The sequence below is a fragment of the Astyanax mexicanus genome, chromosome 17 (assembly GCF_023375975.1).
Source record: "Astyanax mexicanus isolate ESR-SI-001 chromosome 17, AstMex3_surface, whole genome shotgun sequence".
Classification (NCBI taxonomy): domain Eukaryota; kingdom Metazoa; phylum Chordata; class Actinopteri; order Characiformes; family Acestrorhamphidae; genus Astyanax; species Astyanax mexicanus.
In genome coordinates this window covers 27799881-27819958 of record NC_064424.1, presented here as the reverse complement: position 1 = coordinate 27819958, position 20078 = coordinate 27799881, and the positions used below count along the sequence as shown (strand labels likewise).

Here is a 20078-nt window from a genome sequence, read left to right as displayed (position 1 = left end):
TTTATTTACATTTATCTGAATAAATGTCTCTTCTGTATAGTCCATATTCCTCCAGACTACCTTCTCTTCTCTTCCTTTTTTTTCTCTTAAATAAAAAAACGGAAACAATGACACCCGGAAAGCGAGGAAAACGAATTTTAAAAACGAAACAAACCAGTTTAAATCCGTTTCTCCGCCACCTCAACATTTTAAAAGTGTTCTAAACCGTCGCAGCCGAGCGAGGTTTCGGGGAGAAGGGCCGTTATTTAAATCCGTTTCCACGGCAACCGTTTTCCGATTGGCTGAAGACGGCGCCAATTAATCCGGGGAACGTCACCTAACAAAAAAAACACAACATCAGAACGCTGCTCTTGCACGAGCTGGGGAACTGGAGCATGAGTGTTCGCACGAGGGGCGTTCAACAGCGCGCGAGGGAGGGATGATAAAAATAAAAATGAGAAAATAAACGGAGATTTTTGAAAAAGAAAAAAAGTAAAAAGAACAAAAGGAAGACTAAATAATTTACAGTTTGAAGACTGAGAGTGAGCTGGACACGCGCTCTTATACTTTTTTATTTTTTTTTTAACCTCTCCCATTTTTGGGGTATTTTGTGGATGGCACGGGAGCTTCCAGCGCGCGCACCGGAGTAGCGCGTGCGGGCGTGGCAGAGAGTCCTGTTCCCCGAGCCGGAGCGTATACGTTTTGGGGATCCCCCACACCGAGCCCCCAAAGCAGCCCACCCGACCCCAATTTCGACTAAGCAGCCGCGACGCTGCCGCGCGCCGAACGTCCGCGCGGCCCGTGCAGCGCGAGGCGCGGCGTCCGTTCGGGCAGCATGGTGCAGTGCGCCGGGTGCGCGAGGCCCATCCTGGACCGCTTTCTGCTCAACGTGCTAGACCGCGCTTGGCACGCCGAGTGCGTGCAGTGCTGTGAGTGCGGCCGCGCGCTCACCGAGCGCTGCTTCTCCCGCGAGGGCAAACTGTACTGCAGGGAGGACTTCATCAGGTAAGATAAACAAAAACAGCACAATCTTTTCGCTTGCTTAAAGCATGTTTTGAAGTCTCGCGAGCTTATGTATTCTTAATATTTTTGTGCGGCCCCAGTGTAAATGGTGCTGAAACGAGTGAGTGGCAAAGCACAACCGTCATTTTATTAGATTTGTTAATATTTTGTAAATGTAGTAAATTTTACATTTTAATAATAAAAAAACGAAAAAGCGTTTCTATAGTTAGTGTTTATTTATCTACCTAGTTGTTTTGGTCATTTTGATTACCACTTTTCCTGCAAACTGAAACCACGGCCCCGTATACCTCATCCACCACCCCTAGGTGTAAATATGTTTTTTATATTACAGTAATTAAATTGTAATACATGTTTAATTTTGTATTAGTTTGTATTTACTGCTGCGTTTTGAACCCCTAATCAATCTGAACTGTGCTGTCAATACAACAAACACTGTGTGTAAACACCGTGCAGTAAACAATAAACATCACCTCAGTGTTGTCTGCATGTGAGAGAAAAAGCATTGCAGCAAAGCCCTGCCTGCTTTTTACACAACGCCCCTGAACAGCACGCACTCTGTAAGTATATATATATATATATATATATATATATATATATATATATATATATATATATATATATATATATATATATATATTCAGTTTACAAATGCGGAAATATGTATTATGTAATATTTATTCATTTAAATCAGGTTTGCGTGCAAATGTAAAAAAGCGCTAAACAAATAGAAATAAATGCATTGCAAATATTACTCGTTTATTTATAATTATAATAATAATAGTAGTAATAATAATAACTTTTATTATTGTTGTTATTATTGTTATTATTACAACAATACAACATATACAATATTAGTAATAAAAATAACTCAAGTACATGCTGGATAATTAATCCAAAACACAATTTTGCACGCACTTTTTATTCATTTTATTTAATTTATACATTAAATACATTAAATACATTTCGTGTTTATATTTAAATCTATTTATTTATGTATTTTTATAGTATTCAACTTCAACTTAGTTGTTGTGTCTTATTCTCGTTGATCGCTGTTTCGCAGAACGTTTGTTAGACGTTTTGTTTTGTGTGTTTATAGGGCGATATAATGTGATGTTAGTTGGGTCCTTTACTGTGTGTGTGTTTGTTATACTTAATGTTAGGTGCTTATGGGCATTGTGTTCTAAAGGCCTTGACCATCCAGGTGTGTGTGTGTATGTGTGTGTGAATGCGGGGGGTCACTAATCAGCCCTAATGCCCCATTTGGGGTGTGTAAGAGCTGCTTTTGCCCTTTCAGAGGAACAAATGCATGTGAAAGGAGAGAGAGATGGAGAGAGTCTATCCAGCATAACAAATGGAGGAATATCTACAGCAGAGAGAGGAGAGAGAGAAGAGTGGGAAAGAAAGAGAAAGAGAGCGCATCCTGCTGCGAGGATCTTTTTATTTATTTATTTGTTTGTTTTATTATCATTATTTGATAAACACTGTATGGAATAAACAGGGCTATTGCTGTCGTTGTTTTAGTATTGTTTATTGTTAATAAATATTTCGTCTGTAAGTGTGTGAGCGCGGGCCCGGGCGCGAGGAGTACAAGAGTGCAGTCGGTGTTGCTGTGACTCTGATCCTTTAAGACACTCTGTGAGGTGTGTAATGCGCTATCAGCGCGCGCGCGTGTGTGTGGTTAATCCTGTAACATGAGCTCATTTTTAGACTTTTTGGTTTATTACAGTGAGCGGGGAGGAGAGTATGCCAGCTTAACATCACTCACAAACACACGCGCGCACACATTATTATTATTATTATTATTATTATTATTGGTGTTGTTGTTTGTGTTTTAATCACAAATATTAATTTCTATATATTTATAATATATAATATTTAATCGTGTGTAATACCATGCGTTTTTTATTTATTTGAAATACAAATAGCGCTTTACTATTATTATTATTATTATTATTATTATTATTATTATTATTATTATTATTATTATTATACAAATATCATAATTATACACATAATATTATAATTGTATAATAATAAATGAAGCGGTCTCGCTGTTGCCGTTTTTAATATTTAATACATCTTTTATAGTTTTAAAATTGTAATTAAATATACATTGTATTCACATTTATTTCGTTGGTTTAGTTTAAATATATTTTTATCAATTAATTTTATCATAATTTAGCAAATGCTTGATTTAAGTTAAGTTTTTAAAAAAGATGTGCGGTGAGTGTGAAGGTCATTTATCTCTCTCTCTCTCTTTTCCCTCCCTTGCTCTTTCCGACTCTCTCCCTTTTTTATTTATCTCTTTTCTCGCTCCTTATCTCTCTCTCTCTCTGTCTCTCTATTTATGTATGTATTTATTGATGTATTGGCTTATTTGCTCAGTTGTCTGTTTGTTTTCTGCAGGCGCTTCGGCACTAAGTGCGCGGGCTGTCTGCAGGGCATCTCTCCGGGCGACCTGGTGCGGAGGGCGCGCGGGAAGGTGTTCCACCTGAACTGCTTCACCTGCGCCGCGTGCAACAAGCAGCTCTCCACCGGGGAGGAGCTCTACGTCATCGACGAGAACAAGTTCGTGTGTAAGGAGGACTATACGGGCACGAGCATACGCGAAGTCAACCTCAACTCAGGTACACAACTCACACACACAAACACACACTCATCATACAAGCGAGTGTGTGTGATCACGTTCGTTAGGATCGTTAATATGTCGCCTAATTTTTACCAGGTTTAATTAGACGTGCAGGTCTATTTCTGTACTTGCGGTAATCATATATATTTAATGTTATTAGAAACAGACCAAATATCAGGTTTTGTCAAATGACCGTTTTTATGCAATAAAAACGTGTATGTACTAAAATGTGTCAAACAAACTGCATTAAAATAATTACAAAAATGAACCCCTTTTCTGTGTTAAATAGATTATTAGAGAATCACTCCTCAGTACTAACTACAGTGTTTTGTGAAAAAAACTCTTTTACACATTAAACAGAATGTTGTGTGGAAAAAAGGCAGCAGAACATTCCATGTAGTAGAACCACTCTTCTGTACTAGCTAAAACATTATGCTCCAAAGAACATATGTTTTATATTACATGGAATCGCTATGTGTGCATAGTTAAAAAGTTAAAAGTGCATAGTTAAAATAGTTTAAAAGAGCATAATTTCAATACTAAATAGAAGATGTTTTCCTTATAGCACCATTTCTGAACTAATACAGCCTTTCTGTACCAAATAGATAATTATGGGTTGGTTTACCAGACAGGGGTCAAGTGTAGTCCTGGGTTATACTGCATTGTGAATGGAGAATTTTCATTGAAAAAGATAGACTAGGCCTAATCCCTGTCTAGGAAACCAACCCTTTGTATTAATGGACTCCTTTTTAGGACTGAACAGAATATCGTGTAACACAAAACCTCTTTTTTGTGCTAAATAGTCATTAATCTGTAAAATTGTCTGTCAAAAAATAAATAAATTTCTTTACTAAACAATATGTACTAAATATTATCTTCTGTATTAAGAACCCAATTTATGCACTGTAAAAAAATGTTACATAAAAAAAAACACTTTATTGAGCTAGCTTGGAAATACATAGAACACTATGTGTAACTATGTGTCTTTTTTCAGCCCTAAATTTAATAATATTTGTCTATAACACCAAACCGTTTTTGTTATTTCTCAAATAAACCCTTTCTAAATAAAATATTAGTAGTCAGCGAACTTGATTTTGGAATTATATGTCTAAGAACCCCTTTTCCTTATTGAATAGACCTATTTGTGCTTTTATTTTAAGTCAGAGAACCACTCTTCAAATCGTCAAATGATGTCTGTTTTAGAACCATTTTAGATTAAAGAACATTCTATATGGAACCACGTCAACCATGGTTAAACATTCTTTACAGAAAACTATTTGAAGATGGTTCTATAGATAATTATATGCAGGACCAAAAAGGACCCAATTTTCTGTAGTAAATTGAACGTTATGTGTAATAAGAAGAACACTATTCTATGCATTCTATTTATTTAAAAAGTGTTTTAAAAAGGGGGAGTTCTTTAGTAAAAGCAATGGTTCTATTTTGAACTATAACCTCTACTGTAAACTATACAGAACCCTTTTTTGTTGTTATATGGAACCATTTATAAAAGTTCCTAAAAGAACATCTACATACAGATACAGATCACTGATCAATCTTATGCATCAGCAATTAGTTAATGATGCATAATATTAATCAATAAAATACATTGTTGGTTATTGATCAGCCTTATTGATTAATAAAGTGTTATGGACCAGTGATTATTGTTACTTGTCACTAATATAAATGCATTGATCAGTCTAATTGATTATTGACATGTTATGGATCATTGGGTTACTGATCAGTAATATTAATCTGTTAGAGGCATTATTGATTATTGATGAGTTTTGTTAATTATTGATTAGTTTTGTTGATTATTGACATGTTATGGATCATTGGGTTACTGATCAGTAATATTAATCGGTTAGAGGCATTATTGATTATTGATGAGTTTTGTTAATTATTGATTAGTTTTGTTGATTATTGATGTGTTATGGATCATTGATTTGGGTTTTGGTCAGCAATATTAATCAGTGAGAGGCATTGCTGGTTATTCATCATACTTGTTGATTATTGACGTGTTATAGATCATTGATTTGAGTTATTGGTCAGTAATATTAATCAGGGAGAGGCATTGTTGGTGTTTAGTTGGTCTGGTAATATTAAAACTGGTCAGCCTTTTTGATCAGTAGTGTTACCAAAAAAAACAATGTAGTAATGTTACTGATAAGCATTTGTTTTTATTGATCAGTGATTTTTATCTTTTTTTTGTATGATTGTTCAATGGTCAGATTTATTGATCAATAATAACTGCGCTCTTGATCAGTGATCAGTATATATTAACGAGTCTATGGTGGTTTTGATCTAAAATATTAATAAGGTGTGTGTTGTTTGTCTTTGGTCAATAATTTAGATTGTCATTGATCAATACTGAAATTGTTGCATAGCCCTTTTTTTTAAATAAATGACTGTTTATGATTATTGAGCAGTGGTTTTGATCACTACAAATATTTATTGAAAGTGATCAGTCATAAAGGCTTTATTGGGAAGGGATTGGTATTATTGGTCATTGTTCAGTGGTGTTACCCTTGACCAGTCTATTGATCATCAGCATTGGTAAGATATCAGTGTTATTAGTAATTATTTACTGTTGTTAATCAGTATCAATTATCAGGCAGTAATAGATTGATCAGGGAAGGATTTATTGATGAACATGATTTAGCATTATTAAATCATTAAGTAAGTTAGATTTTCTTAAATTATTTGAGGAATGTGGTTGCTTTAAATTTTTCATAATGTTTACTGAGAATTTAAGTTCATTATACTAAAAAGAACGTATTATAGCTAAATTGTGTTTTAAATCAATTGATTTTTTTTTATTGTATATATTATGTAATAAGATATATGATGCTTGGTGTTATAGCCTACAACGTCAAGGCCAAGTAGCTAATTCCAATATACAAACTACAAGTTATGTAATGTAGCCTGGGGAGAAGGACTACACACTGACGGTGGCATAAACTAGGGGACACAGAGGTCAGGGGTCTTTGGAATGTATATAGGGGCGAAAATGTTCAACTAACTCATAAACGTTGAGTAAAGTTTGGAAACATTTACTTTTTTACATAAAACAGTGAGTTTACAGTGTAGTCAGTGCTATTGATCATTAATCAGTGTTATGTGTGAGGGGTCAGTGTTACTGGTCAGTGATCAGTGTTATTGATCTCTCCGTGCAGTGTCCTCGTGTACGGATCGTAGCCTATCCCCTGACCTGCCCGAGCCCGGCCCGGACGACACAAAGGAGACGGACAACTCCACCTGTTCAGACAAGGACACCAATAACAATGAGAACGAGGAGCAGGGGGCGTGTCAGAAAAGAAGGGGTCCACGGACCACCATCAAGGCTAAGCAGTTGGAAACGCTAAAGGCTGCTTTCGTGGCCACGCCCAAACCCACACGGCACATCCGCGAACAGCTTGCCCAGGAGACCGGTCTGAACATGCGTGTCATACAGGTAAGAAACGTGATTACTTAAAGAACTTTCTAACCACTTAAATGTTTCTGTGCCTGGTTAACAGGTTCTTTGGATATCACTTTATTTGGGTACTTTTTTGGGGGTTATTTTGGTATCAACTTATTTGGGTGATCCATTATAGATGTTTCATAAAGGCTCACTTAACAGTCAACCAACATTTAACTGAATGTCTTTTAAATGCAACTGAGTCTAAGTTGAATGTAAATGGTATATAATATAGGTCCTAACCCTACACCAAAGTTTAACCATAAACCTAACCTTAACCATGAATCAACTCCAAAACCTACCCTGAAATCAAAACTTGACCATAAATCAATTCTTAAATCTGGTCCTAAACCAAACCTTAATCTAAAACTTAAATCTAACCCTAAACCATTCCTTAATCTAAACCTTGACTCCAATCCTAAACCTAACCTTATCCATAAATCAACCCTAAATCCTAACCCTAAACCAAATCTTAATCTAAACCTTAAATCCAACCCTAAACTTATCCATGAATTAACCCCTAAATCCTAACCCTAAACCAAATCTTAATCTAAACCTTGACTCCAATCCTAAAGCTAAACTTAACCATGAATCAACCCTAAACCGCGAAACCTTAAATCTAAACCTAAACCTTATACATGAACCAGCCCTAAAACTTGACACTAAGCCTAACCTTGCATCAACCCTAAAACCTAAGCTGAAACCAAACCATATTCTAACTAACCTTAAAATGTTTTGATTAGAGTTCATGTTAAGAGTTGTGTTGAGGTGTAGGTTAAAATTCAGCAAAGAAACATTTGCTTTTACATTAGACTTCAGGTGGATTTATTACACATTCATAAAATGTTACTTGAATGTTAATTAAGCATCTATGAGGCATCTACAATTGACCATCCAAGTAAAGTGTTACTATGGCTTAATATATTAGCAATACATGCAGCACTGGTGTTACATGACGCATATAGCCCTGATTCTTAAAGTGGGTCCCTGCACCACCAGGGGTCTGTGATTAATATGCAGTGAGTTTGCAGGTTTTTAATTTTGTGATGAGCTAGGTGAATAATGAAGTTGCATTGTTGATTTTAAAAAAAGTTGCTTTAGTATATCCAGTTAGGTGGCTGCTGTGGTATCCCAGGTGGTTGCCAGGATTGTTACAATTGTTGGCTTTTAGAACTTTTAGAACACTGACTTTTCTTTTCTTGGCTTTATAACATTCTAACTTGAAATAAACATGATTGAGCAGATTTAAAGATGCAGTTGGTCAGCTCTGACAAGTTTGGTGTCTGATGTGCGCTTCAGTAAAACATTTACCACTTTAAAGTGTTGACATTTCTTCTCACAAACATACCAAGTGCTGAAGTGTTTCTGGTGTTATTTTGTCCCATTTGTTTTAAAATGTGTGAAAGTGTTGGGTGTGGCTTTTTTTCTGTTTTAAAACTTTTCACATATTTTATATTGGGAAAAATGAGGACTGGGCAAGTCCGGTACCCACAGCCATGTCTTTTGTAATGTGGGCAGCATAAGGTTTTGCATTGTCTTGGTGAAACGTGTAAGGACATTCCTAGATCTCAGTGTACTTTACTGCATTAAAGCCTAATTCCTAACAGAAGAATATTTGTTTGTGGGACGTGTCCTTTGTACAGTAGACATGTACACCAAATATACACATGCATTGTTCAAGCCAAAATGGAGGAGCTTTGGCCACGACCCCCCAACTCTTATGCTGAGACTTGCTGCAGACGACCCCCGCGGTGTGTGTGTGTGTGTGTGTGTGTGTGTGTGTGTGTGTGTGTAATCCCTCGCTCTGGAGGAGGGCAGCCATTTCCATACAAATGTACTGGACTGTTAGACGATTGTTCCCAGTAAGCAGGTGCTGCTTTTACCCACAGCCAGGACCATCTCTCTCTCTCTCTCTCTCTCTCTCTCTCTCTGTTTACTCTCGCATAGTCTCTCTTTCTCTGTCTGTCTCACTCTATCTTTCTCTCCTTCTTTTTCTCTTCTGCTGTCTGTCTCTCTCACTCTCTCTCTCTCTCTGTCTCTCCATTATTTTCTGTCTTTCTGTATCTGTCTCACTCTCTGTCTGTCTTTTCTCTGTTTCTCCATCTTTTTCTTTCTCTGTCTGTCTCTCTCACTCTCTCTGTCTTTCTCTCTCTCTTTGTATCAGTTTCCCCTTTTTGTCTTACTCTCTGTCTGTCTCACTCTCTTTGTTTCTCTCTTTCTGTCTATTTTCTCTCTGTCTTTCTCTTTTCTGTTTTTCTCTCTTGGTCTCTCTGTCTGTCTCTCTTGTGCTCTGTCAGTCGTCTCTCTGTCTCTCTCTCTGTCCTGTCTCTGTCTCTCTCTCTCTCTGTCTTTTTCACTCTCTCTTTTTCTCTGTCCTTTTTTTCTCTTTCTTGCTTCCTCTGTCTCTCTCTTACTATGTATGTCTTATTGTTTCTCATTTTTTATTTTCTTGCTCCATTTAATATTTTTCATTTTCAATCTCTTTTTGCTTCTCACTTTCTAGTATCTTTAAACATTTATTTCCATCTCTGTTTTTTCTCTTAACATAGTTTTTATCCTTCTTTTACTGCCATTGCTCTTCTCATCTCTGCTCTTGCTTTTTTGTTTCATATATTTCTAGCTCTCCTCTCTTTTTCTGTGTTTTTGACTCTTACTCTTTTTAGCATTTTCTCTTTTAATGTATTTTTGTCTCTAGTTCTCTATCTATTTGTATTTTTTTCTATAATTTTCTTTCTTTGTCTATCTCTCTCTTCTTTTTTCTCTTCAATTTTGTCTTTCTATTTCTGTTGTTCCTATTTTTCTAGTGCACCTCTATCTTTTCTCTGCTTTCTCTTTCTTTCACCTTCTCCTCTGTATCTCTCTCTTTTCCTTTTCCTCCTACTCTTTCTCCTGTCCTTTGCTCTCTTTTTATCTCTTTTTCTCCCCTCTTCTTTCTCTCCATATCCTGTTCTCCATTCCCTACTCTCTCTCCTATTCTCTTCCTCTCTCCTCCGCCTCCTGCCTCTCCCTCTCCTCCACTGAGCGTGGGTGTGAATCTGTCCTTCACTCTGCTGTGAAAATCACACACTGGTTTAAAGCGTAAGGCTGTGTGTGTGTGCGTGTGCGTGCGTGCGTGTGTGTGTGGAGCGGTTGGAGGTTAAGCGCTGTTTCTGTGGACGTGTTGGAACATCAGTCTGCTGTTTGACAGGAGTGTGACGGAGCTCTCAGCGCCTCTGCTGCAGAAACACCTCCCAACTACCCATCCAGACCTCTAACACACACTCAACATCAACAGACAGACAGACAGACAGACGCAAATAGAGAGAGAGAGAGAGAGTGGAATAGAGAGACAGAAAGAGACTGAAAGAGAGAGAAAGAAATAGAGAGCATGTTATAGATCTGCTTGATTCTTCTTTTTTTGAGAGAACACCTTAAACATCCAAAGTGACACCTGAACAATGGTCCTGCCACAAAAGAACCATTTTGATTCACTTTTTCTTATGGATTTAAAAAACACAGAACATATATCAGATGTTGAGACATTTAATTATTTAATAAAAAACTTAATCTAATATAATTTAAGCAGCAACACCACTAAAAAAAGTTAGACAACAAAGGCTGGAACTGCACCTAATTCATATAAGCATTATCAGATGCTGGTGATCTTCAGGCCCTCAGGCAGAACTGCACTAAAACATTTAGTACTGTTAGAATTAACCAGAATTGAAGTGGGTGGTCATCATTCAACATCCTGACCTCACTAATGTTTTTGTCACTGAATGCATTCAAAGCATCACAGCAATGTTCCAAAATGTAATAGAAAGCGTTTCCTGGATAGTAAAGACAGTTACTCCAACAACAGCAGTATAAACTCTTTTTAATGTCCTTGATTTCAACAGAACAAAGTAATAGGCAGGTACTGCAATACTTTTATTTTTACAGTGTACATTAGAAATAGATTGCTTTAAATGTTAAAGGGGCTGACTCCAGCCTCGGCTCAAATTTGAAAAAAAAAGGCAAAAAAATGGAAGAGAAAAATAGTTTGGGAGGGGCAGTGGATGATGTATGGGTTTAGAGGCAGGGCAGGAGGAAGAGCTGATTGGCTGAGCTGCAGCAGCAGTGTGCTTCTGATAGAGGTGAGACGTAGATGGTTGGATGGAAGGCAGACATAACCACAATAAAAGTGTTTTTTAAAGGTTAGGAAATGTTTATAAAATGTAAAGCAGGATTGGTACGTTTTATTACTTCAAAGGAACCCATTATAGCTATTAATAGCAAAAATATGGTTAAGGGTTAAAATCTGTATGTATTTGTCTGGTGCATAAGGTTCATAGATTATCTGCCAGGGGGCAGAACCCACAATGAAACTCAACCATCAACCTAAATCTACCATTTAAAATTTAACAGAATACAGTCAATGTAGCATCTCATTAATTGATAAGGTTATTTTGCATCATGATGCCTATGTCATCCATGATGGGTAAAAGCTTCACCTACACACAGGATCACATTTTATTTTCATTATTTTAAAATGTTCTGCATTGTTGCTGATTCATACGAAAGTCACCCAAACTGTGAAGAAAAACATACAGAATTTATTCGGTAAAAAAAAGTGTTAAATCAGAATATATTTTATATTTTACATTATTCAAAGTAGCACGGCTTTCAGTTAACAGCTGTGCTGAACTTGTCAAGAGTTAATTACTTATATTTTTTGCCTCTTAATGTGTTTGAGAGCATCAGTTGTAAAGTTGTGAAGAGGTAGAGTTGGTTTATAGTGAATATCTCTATTTGAGTGAAGTACTTAACTAAGTGAAGAAAAAAATACTTTAAGAAATGAAGGTCAATCATTCTGTTAAATTTACTTTAAAAGTATCCTCAAGTGCAGTTGGAAAGATGAAACTGGCTCTCACCAGGACCACCGAAGGAAAGGAAAAGCAAGAGTTACCTCTGTTGTACAAGATAAGTTCATCGGAGTTACCAGCCTCAGAAACCACAAGTTATAAGAGCCCCCTCCATGTAAAAGCGACCTAAATGCTTCACACAGTACTCTGGTTCGTTTAACACCTTTAAGTTACTACATGATTCCTCATGTGTTACTTTATAGTCTGGATTACATCACTATTAATTCACAATAAAGGAAAAAAATAATATAAAAACACTGAGTGGCTGAGGCCCACAAGTTAAAAAAACTCTGTTCTACAGAAGTGCTTATAGAACCCTTTATTTTTTACAGCGTGTTTAATGTTTAAGCAAGGTCTGGAATGGTACTGTTTTGAAGGACACTCTAATAGTAAAGCAAAGTGGGTCCCTACTGCTGTAAATGGGTTCACTTAGGTTTGGACAAAAGTGATCCACCATAAAGGGTCTGTTAATGATAGTGAGGCAGTTTTATACACACTGTATTTGCAGTGGTAGTAATGGGCAGATGTGCTAAAACTCTGGTGAAAATATATCATGGAAACTTTATATCAGGTTAGATTTGATCCCAGTCATGTTTATTAGCAGTTTTCAATTCATATTATAATAATTTACTTATTAGCTTTCCTGTTCTGACAGTTATTACAGTTACATTTTATTATAAAGTTTTTACTGTGTAATAAATACAGTAAGACATACTGTACAGTATATTCAGTGCTGAAACAATTAAACCATGAGCACAAATACCTGATGTCCATAATAAAACAAACTTGGTGAAAATTGTTTGAGTAATAAGTATTTTAAAGGTGATGTCCGTATTCATTGAGATTTTGGGAATTTAGGGCCCTCTCTGGTGAGAATGGGTAATTGCACCGAGCATGCAGAAGAATCATTTTAAACTGGTCGGGTGTGATGCGGTCTTCTTTCAGAGCAGATGAATCTGATTCCAGGTTATGTTTAGTCAGAGAGAGAGAGAGAGCATGCTCAGTCAGACTCAGCAATACTTGTAAACCCTTTGAGATCACAGAGCTCTCTCCACCATTCAAACGCCACTCAGATATCCATCCTGGTTTTAGCTCAGACTCTATCATATTATTTTTGGCTTCGGAGCTCGCTTCACTCCTTCGTTTCTTTGTTTTTATTATGAGTGAATGAGCTACTGAGCTCTGAGTTTCCCCTTCTGAAGTCTCCATTGCTCCACCAGCCGCTTGTGTTCAGTAAAACTGAGCCGGATCCTCTATCAGAGGCTGTACATGTGACACAAGTACGTAAAGACACGTGACGTGGCCAGAAGAACTTTCGCAAAAAGTGACACAGCACCCCAGTTTTTAGAATGAATATACACATGCATTCTTTATAAATCAGCTCTCAACTGTTCCAAAAATGGTTAAAAAAAGTTCTGGAGTAAATAAACCTAGATCCTACTGGCCCCATGCCTAATGCCAGGTATGGGTTTTTGCTAGAGTGGTATAAAGCATTGAGCTATGGAACATTGAGCTATGGAGCATTGAGCAGTGTTTTTAAAAGTATGTTATGCCTTCCTTGTACATGCTTATGATATGCTTATGTAAACACAGCTGCTGGTTATTTAGAATTTATTGGCTGCCACATCTGGACTGTCCAGTAAGGAAGTCACGGCTCACGTTTGTGTACGCTTTGAGAGTTTATCCATTTCTGTTACACGCCAACAACAGAATTTAATTATAACACATTAAAAAGTATTGATCACTTGTAGAGTCTAGTTTTTAGAAGCTGTTTAGACAGCAAATAGCTTGCGTTACTGTCTATAGCAGAGTTCTGACAGAATTTCCAATGCTACCACAATTAGCATCAGTTCCATGAACCCTAAAAGTGAACCCTGTGGAACACCACCACCACTGGCATTGTTTTTTCACAATAAACATTTTTTGATAAGTCACAGGTAACCTACACTGATAACTGGTAAATTGACCATAAAGTGTTACCTCAGGAGATGGTCTGTAAAATGTCAACACCTGTATTGTGTAAGTTGTGAGGTCTTATCTTGTGAAGGAGGTTAAACTCTTGCCAGAAAAAAAAAAATAAATAAAAGTTTAATTATAGCCTGACAGTGGTTTCTAGTCCCTTACACTCTTACACACTTTTCTCATACACAGCAAAATATTTGACTAAAGAGCCAACCAGTAAAAAGCTCCTTTTTGCAACCAAAGTGGTTCCATCGTACATTATACCTTTGTTTTTATGAAGGCAACTGTTTGGGATTTTTTCGCCTTTAAGCATACCTCTCTCTCTCTCTCTCTCTCTGTTTCTCTGCAGGTGTGGTTTCAGAACCGGCGGTCGAAAGAAAGGAGGATGAAGCAGCTGAGCGCTCTCGGTGCCCGCCGGCACGCCTTCTTCAGGGGTCCGAGGAGAATGAGGCCGCTGGGTGGGCGGCTGGAAGACCCTGATATTCTGGGCCCCGGGGGATACAGCTACTACGGAGGTATGGGGAGGCACCTCCGTTTCTCTCTCTCTCTCTCTCTCTCTCTCTCTCTCTCTCTCTCTCTCTGTATCTCTCGCACTCTCGCTCTAGGGCTCTCTCTCCCCCAGTCTGTTCTTTTATTCTTTCTTTTTAAGCCACACAAAGAACTGTCCTTCACACAACACACACAAAAACACACATTCACAGGCAATGCCACGCTCCATCCTTATACACCCACGCTCCAACCGCGGGCCTTTCCCTCACCTTGAAATGACAAAAGCCTTCCCGTCTCCTCTCTCTCTCTCTCTCTCTCTCCCCCCTCACCTCCCTTTCTCTTGTACCTCTCCGTACTCTATTTTTGGCTCTGTTCCCCCTTTGCTGCCTCTCTCTCTCTCCTTCCCCTTCTCTTGCTCTGTCTTCCTTACCCCAGACTGACTGACAGACAGACAGACAAGAGGATAAAGACACAATCAGTTTTTTCTTAAAACCGTCAAAATTTATTTTGTATTTAAATATGATTTTATTATATCATAACAACACAGTAACTATAACGGCCACTTGCATATAATTCCCATAAAGTATGGATGAGATATTACTGTGATTTATATGTAAAAATAGAAAATACAGAATATATAAAGAATCTGCAAAGCCCTGTAAGCCACCTTCTAACCGTCATTAAAACTACATATCCCAGCAGGCCACCTAAACCGCTAAACTGCATCCTACCAATCATATTTGGAATTTCACAGCATGCCACAGTCAAGCAACACCAGTGAAGGAAAAAAAGGCTATTTAATATTTGTGATATTTTGTCCATATTTAGTGAAACCAAACATTTAAATAGACAAATAAAGGATGCAAATGAACCAGTCTAGGGTGAATTCTGTGAATGTTTTCACTGCTTTATAGCATCATTTACACAACATCCCCATACACTTCACTACAGTGGGCCCGATTCTAACCCTGCAGAACCCCTTTTCCACACATTTTCAAAATTTGCATGGATGTGTGTATATGCATATGTTTTGCGTGTATGTGTGTGTTTGTTTGTTGCAAAGATATTAAATCTTACATTTTAATGTAAAAGTAATTTTATTTCAGTTCATTTTAGAGCATTTGTATTGGTCCATTTATCATTTTATTGTGTGTTAATGAATGTAAAAAACATCTGCCATATGCACATTCTGACCAAAAGAAAAAAAATGTAAAAACTGCAGATGTCTATGTGTTTTAGTTGTAGGATCACCATTATTACACCAATTTTAAGCAATTTAGCTAAAAATTCAGAACATTTGCAAACTGTTTGCCAAACTTCTAGACAAATCTCCTATTCTTTTCTTGAATTCTTAAAAATCACTTCCCACTTTTGCAATTGTCCAAAACTATTCCAGTGGCATTCCATATGGCATTTCCCAAAACCAAACACCATTAATTATTGACAGGTTCTCTAATTGTTTTATGTATGTTTTCTGTTTTCCCATTTGTTCAAAATGCGAAAACCTTTGCCCTATTTTTTTTCTAAAAAGTTTCTAATATGTTAAACTAATTCTGCACAATTTTGCAATATTTTCCAAAGAAAAGTCCACTTTTTTGGACTCAAAGGAAAATTATACAAGGAGGAGCTGCAGCCAGAGGCTGTGTGTGAACAGCTTGTCTCTCTGTGGATTAATGATGTATTTACATGTGTTTATAAGATCACAATGTAAAGGACCTGAGTGAACCCAGGACTAACAGGTATCAGCACCGTATACAGAGTAATTTGGTTGAATCATGCTCAAACAGACGGTGGTAATCAGGCAGACTGAACAATTCGTTTTCTAACCTGTGGTGTGTGTGTGTGTGTGTTTGAGTGTATGTGTGTGTGTTTCTATGGTGGCTTGCGTCTCTGTAGCAGAATCTGTAGTTAATTTTTCAAAGCATAATGGAGTGTAATCTACCCACAGAGCACACAGAATTCCCCAGGTTGCCAGTTATTGAGTTTCTGCGTGTACGGTAAATAAGCCACATTAGCGCAGATTCACGCCCAAAGCTGGAGGCACAGAGGAGAGAATATATTTCTCCCATTTTTCTTTTGCTCTCTGACATTGACTCAGGAGATAGAGTATGTGTGTGTGTGTGTGTTTGGTTTGGGTGTCAGAGGGAGGTAGAAATTTAGGGCATGGGAAATGGAGTAATTGTCTTTTTGTGTGGAAGAAGCAACAGTGTTTATGCTGTTGACAATAAGCAGAGTGTGTGTGTGTGTGTGTGTGTGTGTGTGTGTGTCAAGGTCTCATCTGTAATTCCCTTTCTGTTTTTCTTGACGCTTCTGTTTACACCTTCATTAACTGAGCTTTTTCTTCTCTCACTCCTCTGTCAGAACCCAGCTAAACGTCTAAACCAAACCAGCGTGTTAATCAGATTAGGATTAAGAAATGCAAAACACACACACACACACATAAAGAGAAAACAAACAAACACAAACAACAAACAGCCAAACAGCGTTAAACAAAATCCAGACGTCTCCAGTAAGCGAATCATTGATTTGATTTCCTCTTGTTGATTCTCAGCAGGACGTCTGATAGCCTGGAGCATTTTCTAAGTCATGTGATTTTAAACCGAATGCCATTACTGTGAGATTTTCACTTTTCAGAATGCTGGGCCTAATTGTATTAGTTCTCCATAATTTTGCAAATTTTACCCAAATTCTCTAAAAATTTCCTTTTTTTTTCATTTTGTATTTTCCCCTAATTTTACTCATAATTCCTTGATTTTGCAAAATATATTGCCTAATTTCAAAGCACTGTCCCTAATTTTAGAATCTTAGAAAGAATTAACTGCCCTAACTTATATATTTGTTCCCCAGTTAAGCTATGTATAGATTGTTAAAGTACTGAGCCAAATTGCTATTATTCTCTAGTTATGCTGTTTTCATCATCTAAATATCTGAAGAAAACTATCATGTTATTAGATTAGGATTCGGAAACAAAGCTGTGAATTAACCCTCTATGACATGATGTTTTTTTTTGTTTTGTTTTTTTTGTTTTTTTATATTTGGCCAACATGTAGATGTAGATCCCTTTTGTTAGGGCCATCCGTGGTGATTTAAATAATCAGCTTGTCAATAAAAATAAAAAATTCCCAAAGAAAAAATCTCCCAAATAGTGGTGTGATTTTCTTTCTCCACAAAAATATAATTCATGCCATAGAGGGTTAAATTAAATCAATCAAGCAGCAGCGTTACCTGCAGTCAAAACATTTTCGGGAATCGAATCATTGATTTGTTTTGCTTTTGATGTTTTTAAGCAAGGCGACTGATGCGGTCTGGAACGTAGCTTTAATCATGTGATTTTAAACCGACTTTTATTCCTGTGTTTAGTTTAATTAACCCTTGCGCCCTTTTTATTTTACTGTATTGGATACTAATGGCCTGGTGCCAGATACCACAGGACACATTTGGAAGTGTTTTATAGTCTTTCTCTAACGGGTCTGCTTTAGACATTAGAAAATCAACAGAAACTTAATAGCAGCATTCTTCCCAAAACTTTGATCTAATTTCCTCTTGTTGGTTCTCCTCCACAGAGTACCAGGGCGACTACTACGGCCCGGGGGTCAACTACGACTTCTTCCCTCATGGTCCGCCCTCCTCACAGGCCCAGTCTCCAGCCGAGCCACCCTACCTCCTCAGCTCAGGCTCCGGGACACTGGACGGGGGTCCGGGCTCAGCACACCATCCCACAGACGACCAAAGGTACACGGACATGATCTCTCACGCAGACACGCCCAGTCCTGAGCCCGGCCTGACCGGACCCCTGCACCCTAACTCACAAGGGGAGGGCTTCGGCGGGGGGCCGAGTCCGCCATTTCCACTGGCCAACAACACCAGCTACAGCGGTCCACTGCCCCACTCCGGCCAGGAGATGGGCGAGAACGCGGTATGGTAGAGAGGCCACCAGGGGGCATGAACTAAAAAAAAAGGGCAGAACTTGAAAAAGAGGGTGGACAGTAGACATGGACTTCAAACTTGTCCACCCCAGGCCCAAAATCCTGCAAGCCCTGCCGGCTCCAACCCCACCAGTACTGTATGAGACTGCTGAGTACTGAGTGTCCCGGTCTTCCCGGGTTACTCACACGCAGGACAAATGAAGAAATGTCTAGCCGTCGCCCCTGGAAACGGATAAAGGGCACAACAACTTGGAACACATGGAAACCTAGCAGGGACATCTCTCCTTCCTCCTTCCTTCGTTCCCTTTCTACAGCCCAGCTGCAGTCACCACTCAACTGGCCAGTCACACACAGGTGGAATTCTTTCCATTGCCTTTGTTTTAACACCAACACCCAAGTGTTAATTCATCACAATGACCATTACTGCACATGCCTGTTATCTTTATTCATTTTTTATTTTATTTTTCTTTATTTCGACTGCTGTCACTTACAGTCCAGACTCGGTTGTTGGCCCATGTCCACACACAGACGTGGCCAGCGAGCGGTCAACGGATATATATTCAAGAACTCAGAAGGTTTTTTCTTTCTTAAAAAATTAGATATTAAATTTGTTGCATTTTGGACTGCCTTGTTTATTTTTTTTCCTTCTCTACTCTTCAAACCTCTGGCCTGTTTGTAACATACAGTATTTGGTTATTTCATTAATTGAATAAAAAAATAATGAAACATTTTATTAAAACATTTTGATGAACACAGAGTTTGTGCTCAAGCCAGTCCTTGCTTCAAGAGGTACACCTTTACAAACAAAAACATCTACTACATAAGAGCGTGCCCAGTTTTTCCCATTGTGCTGCTGTCTTTCTCGTCCTTCCTATTTGGCTTCATAATAATAATCCACTTTTTGCATTTAGAAGCCACTTAAAATTACAGCCAATGTAGTTTCTTTGTAGTCAGAACAGTGCGGCAGATGTGGGCAGATAGAGATCAGGTTGACAAACACTGAAAATACAGGATCTATTGCCTTAGGCGCTGAAGTGAGTCGTTCCATGCCAAATCATCACTGGTATACTTTATGGACACAGTTAATTAAGGTGTTTAAGAGGTGTTTATTCTGCTTTTGTTGAGGTAACTGTCTCTACAGTCCAGAAAAGCCCTTTTTGTGAGGTCAACTCCCCAACTCAACTCAAAAGTGCTGGATGGAGCTCCATCATTTCAAGACACACAGTCCCGTGGCTTTACAGCTCAATGCTGGCGGGCTTAATACCCTTCTAACTCACACCTGGCACTGGCCTGGCATTGTGCCAGTAGGTTCATGGTTATCTGCTCTATTCAATTGGCAATGCTTCCCTCCAGGGACAAGCTATGTGTTGTACGTCTGCGTTCAGCAGCTGAATGCATTTATTTAAAAGGGTGTCTATAAACATTTGGACATGTACCGCATGTCCATTATATTGGTCGCTTCCATACATACTCCTTTTTAAAAACAGCATTTATGACACTAAGGTTTTATGTTTGCTTTAAATCTATGAATTCTTCCTATGGTAAGATCCTAAACCTGGGACCACATCATATAAAATACACCCTTATAGATCTTCCCATGTTGAATATGAGCATAGAAAGATTAACTGTTTACATGCAGCTTTAATGTGTCACTTCTTTCCAATAGCTGTAACATGTATTAATTAAACCAATTATCAAGTTGTTACAGGTGTGAAAATATGCAAATC

The 20078-nt window shown here is 37.9% G+C and overlaps 1 protein-coding gene across 1 annotated transcript; it reads left to right on the top strand.

The window, feature by feature from the left end:
* Nucleotides 1-326: 326 nt before the first annotated feature.
* lhx5 (LIM homeobox 5) lies at nt 327-19108 on the top strand. Its single transcript, XM_007256529.4, has 5 exons — nt 327-984; nt 3409-3629; nt 6808-7085; nt 14286-14451; nt 17989-19108. The coding sequence occupies exons 1-5, from the start codon at nt 815-817 to the stop codon at nt 18348-18350; spliced, it is 1197 nt and encodes a 398-aa protein (XP_007256591.3). The 5' UTR covers nt 327-814; the 3' UTR covers nt 18351-19108.
* Nucleotides 19109-20078: the final 970 nt, after the last annotated feature.